Source organism: Chiroxiphia lanceolata, chromosome 1, assembly GCF_009829145.1.
Source record: "Chiroxiphia lanceolata isolate bChiLan1 chromosome 1, bChiLan1.pri, whole genome shotgun sequence".
Lineage (NCBI taxonomy): Eukaryota > Metazoa > Chordata > Aves > Passeriformes > Pipridae > Chiroxiphia > Chiroxiphia lanceolata.
In genome coordinates this window covers 91,162,938-91,174,055 of record NC_045637.1, presented here as the reverse complement: position 1 = coordinate 91,174,055, position 11,118 = coordinate 91,162,938, and the positions used below count along the sequence as shown (strand labels likewise).

General features: G+C 42.6%; 1 protein-coding gene across 1 annotated transcript; it reads left to right on the top strand.

The window, feature by feature from the left end:
* Positions 1 to 415: 415 nt before the first annotated feature.
* FAM8A1 (family with sequence similarity 8 member A1) lies at positions 416 to 8,626 on the top strand. Its single transcript, XM_032678616.1, has 5 exons — positions 416 to 947; positions 4,326 to 4,446; positions 6,651 to 6,774; positions 6,999 to 7,138; positions 7,460 to 8,626. Exons 1-5 carry the CDS (start codon positions 422 to 424, stop codon positions 7,602 to 7,604), a joined length of 1,056 nt encoding a protein of 351 aa, XP_032534507.1. The 5' UTR covers positions 416 to 421; the 3' UTR covers positions 7,605 to 8,626.
* The last annotated feature ends 2,492 nt before the right edge of the window (positions 8,627 to 11,118 follow it).

The window sequence follows — 11,118 nt, the reverse complement described above, 5'->3', positions numbered from 1 at the left end:
GAGGTTTTTTCCAACCTAAACTGATTCTGTGATTTTATTTTTTTTTCCAGATCACATGATTATGTGATAAGGAGAACGATGAAAAAAGGGAGATGAAGGGGGAAAAAAAGAAAATAAAAATAAGCAACATTTAGACAGGAAAATAATGTATAAGAATCCCTCGACTGCGCAGACCCCTTGCTGGGCGGGGCGGCCGCCGCCTCAGGGGCGCCTCACCCCGGGCAGCCGCGTCCGCCAAAGCGCCCGGCGATACCATTTCACATGCAGGTCGGGGGGAGGAGGGGAGGAAAGGCTGTTTCTTTCCGGGCGTGGCGGGCTCCGCGCCAGGCTGTGTGCTGCTCCTCCCCCCTCCGCCCCTCCAAGTGGGAGAGGCGCGGCACCTCCCCCGCGCACGCGCGGTGAGCGCTCGGTGCCCGCCGCGATGGAGGAGGCGGCGGCGGAGCGCGGCCGGGCCGGCGCTGGGGCGGCGGCGATGGCGGAGGGCGGCAGCACCGCCGGGGGGGAGGACAACACCAGCGACAACGACAAAGCCAGCGCCACTGCCGCCGCCGCGTCCTCAGCGCCGCCGCGTTCCCCTCCGGAAGGCGGCGGGGCGAAGCCGCTGAGCGCGGCGGAATACGCGCGACGCGTACACCAGTGGCTGTGGGACTCGTACTGCGGGTACCTGGGCTGGCAGGGCTGCCCACCCGCCCTGATCGCCGCCGCCGCCGCGCAGCCGCCCCCACCCAACGCCAGCGCCGCCGCCTACTACTACAGCCCCTTCTACCTCTTCGCTCCGCCGCCCGCACACGCGGCCCCCGCCGGGACGGGACCCCGCGCCCCCGGTGCGGCCGCCCCAGCCTGGCCGGGGGCGGCGGGCGCGGTGTCCCCCGTGCCCAGGGCGGGCTCCGGTAGCGCCGCCGGCACCAGCGGCAGCGCTGCCCCCAGGGACGCGGGGCGGCCGGCAGGTGAGTAGGGCAGGGGCTAGGGAGAAAGGTGAGCAGCCCCAGGAATCGGGGTTTGGAGACGGGAGCCGGGGGTGTGCGACGTTGGGGGTCGCTGCGCCGCCGTGTGCGGCGGGCCCGGGCGTGTGGCTGTGACACGGGGTGACAGCCCTGAAGCCGAGGTGGTGAAGCCAGAACTTGGCCCGTGAGCGGGTTTGGGACACAGGGTGACAGCCCTGATACCGAGGTGGTACATCCAGAACTCGATCCGTAACTTGAACCAAGTTTGGGAGGGTTGACTTGCATGTACAACAACTTCAGTGATTGTAAGATGTTTGTGTGGATACGAAGGAGTTTTTTTTAATTTCTAGTGAAACTTGCCGTCACGGGCTTGTAATGCATCTAAGATTTATAAGCAGCCTGTTTAGATGATGAAATCTAAACTAACTTTACCGGTTATAGCAGGCTCTAGGGACCCAAATAAAATCATTTAATGAAATCGAAGCAGAGAAGTGAAAACACGCCTGCAGTGAACAAGCTGGCGGCAGGAGATAAACAGAAGTCTGTTACAGCTGTAAATACTGAAGGCGGTGCACAGCAGGCCTTCTGTTTATATTTGTTCAAGAGTAAGGCAAACTTGCTCTGATCACGTCACAGGTAAAACCTGGAGCCCCAACATTTTCTCACAAGTCCAGGAACATATAAGTGACATTCCCTGAATGTTCCATAACACCTCAAGTAATGGTAGGAGACTGTGGAACAGAGCACTGCTGAAGGACTTTGGAGAAAAGCCGGATCTCCTTTCTTTCTGCAGGGCAAAGTACGACATTACTGATCTGTAAAATTATTTATAAGCTCAGTGACTGTGTGTGTTTGAAAAATGTTTTTAGTTCCTTTTCCCTTCTTTTGAGGGGAAGGGGATCTAGCTTCTGAACTGGCTTCTTTCTTATGTTTTTGAGCAGATGTTGCTTAAACACAGTTATAACACAAAGTAGTATTTTCTGTAATTGTGCTCTGATTCTGAGTTACAGATTGCTTATAAACACGTATTGCCAGTCCTTAGAAAAGAGGAGATAGACAAAGGCTAGACTGATTATTCTTGGATTTTTACCTAGTTTTTCAGGAGCTAATTCCATGTGTTAAAGGTAATTTAAGGCTTCAATAGCATTTCATGCTGCTGAACATGGTTATTTGGAATACTACATACTGTTGCAACACCTGGCCTTCTTAAGGGAACTGTGTGGGGGATATAGTGGTACAATACAATTATAAACAACGACTGTTGTGCCCATGCTTTGGCTTCAGATTGCAGCTGGATATATCTGGAACAGCTAAAGTGATTACTGCTCCTTCTTTCCTGCTGTAGATTATTGCCCACACAGCAGGCTCAGCAGGGCAGGCCGTGTATCCGTCCCTGTGCCACTGCAGTTTACAGCCCAATGTGCTTACATAAGCTGAAACAAGTGACAGCTTATGTTAATGTTGCAGATTTTAAACTGGGATGTCAAAAAGTGGGATTGTTAACTGCCTCTTCCACTTCGGTCTGCCTGCCGGTGTGTGTCAGAGCACCACTATTAACAGCACAGGTCGTCAGGATTTCAGACACATCCTCGCCTTGCCCGTCCCTGCCTTACTGCAGGAGATTACTGCTCATCTGCTGGGAACAGTAGGGCAAAAAGTGCATCCAAGCCGCAGCTGCCCTGTGGCTGACTGGCGCAAACACATCTTTAGTACTAATCTTGATGTAAAATCCTATACTTTGAGCTGGATGGATGTTGCATTTGGCTGTCCTTGCCGAGCAAACAGCAACTCTTGGCAAAATAGTGGATTTCTAATACGAGGAACATCTTGAAGCACTGCAGTGTAGATCTGCCGGAGTCTTAAGGGTTGCCAAGGTTTCTTAATGTAATGCAGTTTAACAAAATTTGAATATTTATCTTCTTAGCCCCACATAGCTTCTTCCTTATGCAGTCACTGAATTTAATTTATTCAAGTGAGTCTCTGCCACTAACTTCAACAAAGGTGCTGCTTTTAACAGAGCATATGAAGGCTTTTGCCTGTTGCTGTGTGCTCAGGCCAGAACTGGGAGACTGGCTATGCTCCCACTTGCCTTAGTTGAAGAATCTTAGAATTTAATGGACAACTTGGGCAGGCTTTGACAATGAGAATGGAATTTTAGTATTATATATGAGTCGTGCTACTTGATACTATAGATGCAGAGGTATTATTGGTGCAGCAGGTATGAAACGAAGATATATAAACCAAGGTATGTTAAATAAGAGCTGGCTCTTACCTAATCTCTGCTTGATTCTACTTACCCCACTTAGAAAGCGCCTGAGCGCTGTGGGTTTTTGGCTTGGCTCTAATAGCTCACAGGGCCAGGATTGGCAGGATCAGTCTTAGCAGCTGGACTGTGGAGGCTTATTCCAAGTGAAATTTGATTATGTTTTTTGAAATTGGAATGATTTTCTTTCCTCTTTTTTTGTTTCCCTGTGTGTGGGAGTAGGTGTTCTCAGAAACAGTATCAAACCCAGTCACTATTTCCTGTAGGTTAAATCTAGTAGTACTTGTAAAGTTTGATGTGAGTCCTTGCAGATTCCATGTGAGAGTCGTGTTTGTCCTTTGAGAAATAGAGGGGTGGTAGCTGGGTCCAGATGAAATTGTTTTGCAGTAGAAGTCCTTGGAAACTTTCTAAGGTGCTCTTTAATGTTTTGTCTGCTTTTATCACCTGAGGTAGCATTAGCAACAAGAGCTTGTAACTGCTACTACTTACTTTGTGCCCATTTGTACTCTACCAATTAACACAGGAGAAACGTGTTACATTTTCTGGCTGGGTGGAGAGCAGCTCGCTGTGCTTTTTCATAAGTAGTCTATAGGAATGTTTATGTCAAGTATGACTAATATTTTCATCCGCTCCTGTTTGTGTCTGAGTGGGGACAATATGCTGTGGTTTACTCTTAGAGCTGGTACTTGGTGCACATGGAAGCCTTGCTGTTGAGCAATAGAAGAATTGTGTAGATCTAAGATCTAATTTTTCTTTTATCTGACCTCTCAGACTTACTTCTCAACGAGGCTGTTCTAAACAAAAGAACACAAAAATTGATGCTTCTTCAGTGTACTTCAGTTCTTTAGCAGAGTATGATTTTGCCTGTAATCCTTATCATGAGGGGACTCAGAGGTTGAAAGAATTTAATTTAAGAAGGCTCTTTTAACTCAATTTAAACAATTCAGATAACTTCTAAAAATGTATGTTTAAAAAAATTTTCTTGAAGAAGATGTGAGCTAAGATCAAGATCTTGATTATGTACTTGCAGAAAGGTTAATGTAGAGTGTTCTTTGGATGATAGTGTTAACTGTGTTAGTACAGTAAAATCTGGGTAATATTAACTATTTCTGTTACAGGTCGGGAGTTCCTTATCCCTTCGTTGGCACACAGGTTCATAGCAGAGATGGTGGATTTTTTTATTCTGTTCTTTATAAAGGCAACCATCATTTTAAGTATTATGCACCTCAGTGGAATAAAGTAAGTTTAACAGTCTAAAGCTTTGTTGTTTACAGCTTTAAGCTTTTCATGCTCTTTGAGGTGTCAGGTTGTATTTATGGTACGCTTGGGCATATGATGGCATTGAATAACTGACAGAAGTTGAGGAAAAAGCACCACTGGGTTAACCTCCTTTTAAATACATCCTGATTTTTGGGTCAGCTGATGGAAACAAAAAACTTGTACAGGTGTATAGGCTCACAAACTCCTTACTAAGGACAGAGTAGACTTGCATACTTATTTAGGGGTGGGCAATAGCAAGATTGTTAAAAAGTCCTTTATATTTTTCAAAGAAAAAACGTTGACAAATAAACTTGTCTTTTTAAACAGCTTTTAAAAATGTACTGGATCTAGCTGCGATGGAGTTAATTTCCTTCATAGCATCTTCTAAGGTGCTGTGTTTTTAGATTTCTGAGCTAAACAATGCTAACCCACACACAAAAAAAATCTGATCATGCATCAGATATGTATGTACTTTGAAAATGCAGCCTCATTGCTAGGAATGCTAGCGCACTGCAGGCTTTACTGGGTGTAAATTTGGGTTCTTAAAAAGTACAATTAAACACTGTGTGTGCACTAGACTGAAAGATTCTTCATTTTACATTTCTGTACACAGACGTAATACTTTTCCTCAAAGACTTTTTTTTTTTATCTGCTTCTTTAACTGTAGCTATCTTATTCCTCAACTCCGTTATTCTGGTTTGGGTTGGGGTAATCAAATATTTTGGTCTGATTAAGAGATGAGTAGTCAGTAGTTGGTGTAGTCAGTAATTGCATTCCTGTGCAAACACATTTCAGAACTCGAGCTTTCTGCTCAAGAGCCATCCAGACATTGATTGACCATAAAGTGATACTATACAGGTAACATTTTCCAGGCACCTTTAATTGCAGCTTGAAAGGTGTGTGAAAGAGAGTCAAATCCAAAACAATAAATATGTCAGTGTAAACTACCAGTGGTTTTTGTTCAGATAAGCAGCAATTAAAATGCCAAAATCTCAGTTCTCTTTAGTTGCCAAAACCTCCAACTGTAAGCTGACAGCTTGTGTTTCCATTTTGGTTTTAGTAGGCTGATAATGATACAAAATGAAGTACTGGAAAGATGGGGAACAACTATGTGTAATTGCTTCTGTAAAGTGGTGAAGGTGTAATTTCCAGCACATTCAATATTACTGGTTTTGTGAGAGCCAGGAAGTTGCTTACAAGGAAGTTCAGAGAAACATTGGCGGGGGGATGGTTCTGCTTATGAGATGTGAGGTTGAGGTCAGGCTGAGTTGTCATGAAAAAAATACCTCCTCTCAGGCTCAAGAAAGACACTTCAGGTCAAAGCTGTATTGAAGGGAAATGCAGGTTGTGCTTCACTGTTTTCTTAATTCCTTAAGTCTGAATAAAGAGGGGAGGGTAAGTGGTACAAATATAAGATGGACTGTTTGGAAGTGGGACTACACGTTTTTATGTGAGTCTCAGATGCATGAGTGGAAAGCTCTTGCCTAAATACATGTTGCAAGTATATACATTCCAGGTGTCAGATAAGAAGGTTGAATATGTGGAGTTTATCTTGCGAAAATATGCTATTAACTCAAAATGGATGCTTCACATAGCTCTGTTAGGATAAAAACCAGAAGGTTTTGATTGGTATGCAACAGGAAGATTTTAACTTAAAGCAAAGTGCCTTCCTCCAGTAGAGTATGGTGAGCAGTAAAGACTGCTGAGAATGAGGAACACTGATCATGCAAAGATGATATAGGGCTTCCCTGCTTGCTTAGGGAGACTTGCAGCTTCTCCCTTGTGTTTGTAGAGAAGTGTTCTTTTTCATTGAGAGTTTCTGTAAGGAAGAGGCTTGGAGACCTTCTATTTATACAAAGTCAGATGATCACCTGCAGAAACTGTTTATCTCCCAAGAAGTGTGAGAATTTTCAGAACAATTCTGCAGCTCACTACCCAGGGATACCATTGTGCAAAAGTGGTAATAAAGAATGATCTTTTCGTAATGAAAAAGACAAAACAATCTGGGCAGCAACTTGGAAGGAAACCTAGTGTTCTGAATTTTAATGGCTTGTTTAGTATCAGAGAGCCAAGGAGATTTTTTTCTTCTACTGGTACCAGAACTGAAGGAGTGAATTGTAGTATTAAAGGGGTAACGTTGGTATTGAGAGGACGGTTTTGAAGTTCAGTTTTATTTTGCACAGGGACATCTCTAAATTTGCCATGCATTATATCATAGAGGAAATAGATGAAGATACATCCATGGAAGATTTGCAGAAAATGATGATAGTAGCTCTCATCTACAGGTTATTAGTCTGCTTCTATGAGGTAAGTACTCATAAACACTAACTCTTATAATTAATAGTTGTCAGTTGTTGAAGAAATGGTTTAAAAAAATTCTGTCACCGTAGACCTATAAAGTAAATCCTCTTTACAGTATTTTGGATTATGTTGAAGCTTATGACATCCCCGTAGTTTTGAGGATAACCAAGTTTGCTAGACCTATCAACCACATGGTGGTGTGTGGAATTGAAATAACCTTTCTTTTACAGATAATCTGTATTTGGGGAGCAGGTGGAGCAACCCCAGGGAAATTCTTGCTTGGACTGCGAGTTGTGACATGTGACACATCTGTACTTATTGCGCCCAGCCGAGTGTTAGTCATTCCATCCTCTAATGTCAGTATGACAACGTAAGTCCTCTTGGCTCGGTCACGTTGCACTCAGACTAATTAATAGTGTTGAAAACACGTGATTTGGGAGGAAATAACACCATTGTTTTATTGTTGACCTTTGCAATAATTTGATTGCAAGAGCTATTGTCAGATTATGGGATCTAAGAATAAAATGGTAATTATTCAATCACATTGAATGTTTTTCAGTTTAGGTGGTACAATCTCCTCTAGAGATTGATCTTTGTACCATGTAAAACTGAGGCACTAAACTTGGAAGTTAATTACTAACATAAGCAGAAAAGTGAAAATAAGGCACTGAATGTTCTATTCTCATTTCAGGTCCACAGTACGAGCTTTGATCAAGAATTTTTCTATTGCATCATTTTTTCCTGCATTTATTACACTGCTGTTTTTCCAGCACAACAGAACAGCCTATGATATTGTAGCAGGAACTATTGTGGTCAGAAGAAATGGAGTCAGATGATACCAAAAGATGAGATTTCCAGACTGGTTCTGAAGATCCCCTCCCACCCCCAGAGAATAAAAACCTACCCCAGAACTGAAATTGAGGTGTCTATCGGAATCTTTTGCCCTAATTAAATGGGAACTGATTCAGAAGCTAAAGAAAATGTATGGCTCCTGTATGATGCCAGCAGCTACCTTCAAAATATTGGAGTTTTCATAGATGCCAAAGAAGTTTGGGAGAGACAATATGTATTAAATCTGGGAGTATTAACTTCTGATCGATGAGACAGAAAGTGGCTGCTTTAACTGCAGAAAGGAGCTGTTCTGTTCATCAGTCTGTGGAAAGCTGATACCTAGAAATATTCCACCTTAAAAGAAATGTTGCTCCTACAGTTTTGGATGTTGGCAGGTAACTAGAAAATCAAGTTGTTTTCCAGGCCATTGCCTGTCAAAGGATAAAGGAGGAAGAGAACTGCAGTATTAGACAGCAAGGCAAATCATGTTAATTAAATTGCCATGTGTGCAGAAAGAGAGATCAGCAGTGGTTATCATGTCTTTTATAATTGCTTCACAGATCATATTTCCTCACCTTTTAAGTATTTTATCACAATGTTAATGTGAAAAGTTTTTTGCATGACTGTCTCAAGCATTGTCACTTACTTCAGTTGTCCACGCTAAGGAAGAGGTGAAACAATAGCTACTTTTTTCCTCCGGGAAGGGTATGTTACACTGCAGTGTTAGTGAACCACCATGTGTAAATAATTTTGCAGCCATGAACAGTACAGATCATGCTAATGAAAGGTAACTTTTTTTGCTTCTGTTTGGAGTGAAAGCACTCATCTATTTCTTGCATATAATGCAGAGCAAAACAACTGAATACGTTCCAGAAGCATGCAGAAAACATTAACTGAAATGTGTTATGGGTGTAAATCTGCAGAAGTACAAATACTGGTTATTCTCACTTTATCATTCTGGCTAATTGTTTGTATATTCAGAATAACTTAAATACTGAATAAAGAAGCCTAATATTTTGCATGACTACATAGCTTGGATAGTTGGTTTGTTCTCATCTTGTTAGTATCTTGGGAAATAAGTATTACCAGCAATGTTGATGTTTTAGTAAAATTTGAGCAAGTGTTTGGAATTCTTCTAGATGCCAGTTTTTGTGTGTTCCTCCCATAGGCCTAACTTGCCACTCAGTGGCTGAAGTTCTTGCCCTGCCTTCAGTTTTGGACAATGGTTTCATTAACAACAGACATGTTTGAGAGCTTGGTTCTCTCTTGTCTTCAGGTGAAATAACTTAAAAATGTGGTCATATGCTGCAATACTTTTGTGTGACAAGTCATGTTGTTCTGTGTATGAATGTACTGTGTATGCATTTCAGTTTTCATTTGGAATGATGAATCAGGACTGGATCCAGTGCTGAATAGTGGGAGAATGAAATTTTCACCTCTCCAGAATGAAGCTGCTAACTATTTAGATAACTACTTTTAAATATTTATTTTTGAAGTGAAAAAAAAGTTGTCTTGGCTAGAAAAGTTTTGTGTCTTTGCTCAGTCAGACAGGGTATCAGTATCAAAATACCTCATACTTTTGAGGGTTACTACTGTTTTACACTAATGATTTATTACCAAAAAAACTTTGGCATCTTAAGTGTACCATTAGCATTAATGATCATGACATCCATCACTGAAACAAAAATGTCTAAGTACTAAATGGCAATAAGCAGGCATCAGGAAAACACCCCCTTGTTGCTAGACCACTTGAACATGTTGAGCTGAAACAGAATTTCAGAGATGCCACTTAACTATTGCTAGAATCATAAAATCGTTAAGGGTGGAAAAGACCTCTCTGATCATCAAGTCCAGCTGTCAACCCAGCACCATGTTCACCATTAAACCACGCAGTCGAGTGGCATTCACGTGGTTTTTGAGCGCTGCCAGGGATGGTGACTCCACCACCTCCATGGGCAGTCTGTTTCAATGCTTGTCAACCCTTTCCATTAAAACATTTTTCCTAATGTCCTGTCTAAACCTTCTGGGGCCAACCTGAGGCTGTTTCCTCTTGTCTGGTCACTTCTGGGAAAAGAGACAGACCCCCATCGGGATCCACTCTCCTTTCAGGTAGTTATAGAGAGCAGTAACATCACCACTGAGCCTCCTTTTCTCCAGGCTAAACACCCCAGCTTCCTCAGCTGCCCCTCAGAGGACCTGTGCTCCATTCTTTCAAAAAAATGTTGACTTAAGCACTGATGTCAGGCATGGCAATCAGCCTGATGAAAACTAAAGCTGTCAGAAATAACCAGAGTCCCTTCTAGGGTGAATTTTACCTATTCACAAACAGAAGTTTTTTGTTCTATTTATTGTAGCAGTGACCTAGAAACTAGGATTCAAGATGTGGGGGGAGGGAAGGGAAAAGCAATACCATTGGCTAACTTCATTGCTACTAACTCAGATATAAGGGAAGGTTTATCTTACCCTGCAGAAAAATACCACCCCTTCCACAGCAGGTACAGAAAACAATTAATGCAAAAAGACAGAGCCTGTCCACGGAAATATGTATATTATGCTGTTGGAAATGCTTTTAGTTTGTCTCTTACGCAAGCTGCAGTGAAGATGCCACCTTTTTCTGTTTGTAGGATGAGTACTGGGCCAGTGATTCATTGCTAAGGGGGAAAAGTGAAATCTGTGACATTTTTCAGGTTTAGACAACTGGAAATATGTAACTGCATATAATCCTTTCGCAGCTCCAGTGGCACAATATGACTCTCTGAATAGCAGTGTTTGTGTGTGGTTTTGAAGTCTAGTTGCTGAGTATCTTCTATTTCTAGAAACAGTGACTGGAGCTTTACACATGAAAAGGGCAGTTGGCCTTTGTCCTGCTGTCAAGTCCAGCTCGTGCTTAGAAACTCATCTCACTTTGTACCCTCGGCACCTGCAGCTGTACAAGGGGTGAGCCGTGTTCTGGTGAAGGGCAGCAGTGCCAGCAAAGGCCTCAGCCCTGCCTCTGAAGACATTTACAGCACAGACAGTTATGCAGATCTCTTCTCTTCTAGCTCAAGGAAGAAACTATCTCAGTCATACACTGAATGCTGTGACTTGGTACAAAGTTCAGCTGTGGGTCCCCAGATGAACAAGCATTTCCTTTGATTTTACTAGAATAATGTTTGTTCTCCAAGAAGTTCCTTTAACTGCTACAGAAGTGGAGACTCCTAATTACTCATTTATAATTGGGGGTACCTTTTCCTCTTCAGTTAGAACACTGGTGAATGTAACATTAACTTTTTTTTTTAATAGCATTATAAAAAAATGAACTGCAGTCAGCTGACACACTGATAAGCTGCTCTAAGCTTCAGTCTACAATAAAACTCTCCTTTGTAACAGGAGACCTTTAACTTATTTAAGATCCTCTAAAACCAGTGACACTGTGAAAAAGCAGAGGTTGAAGAAAGCATGTTACATTGCTCAGGTTGACGTTACCATCTCACACAGTTACAGCTCCAGATGCCTTTATGGAGACTTAAAATTGCCAGA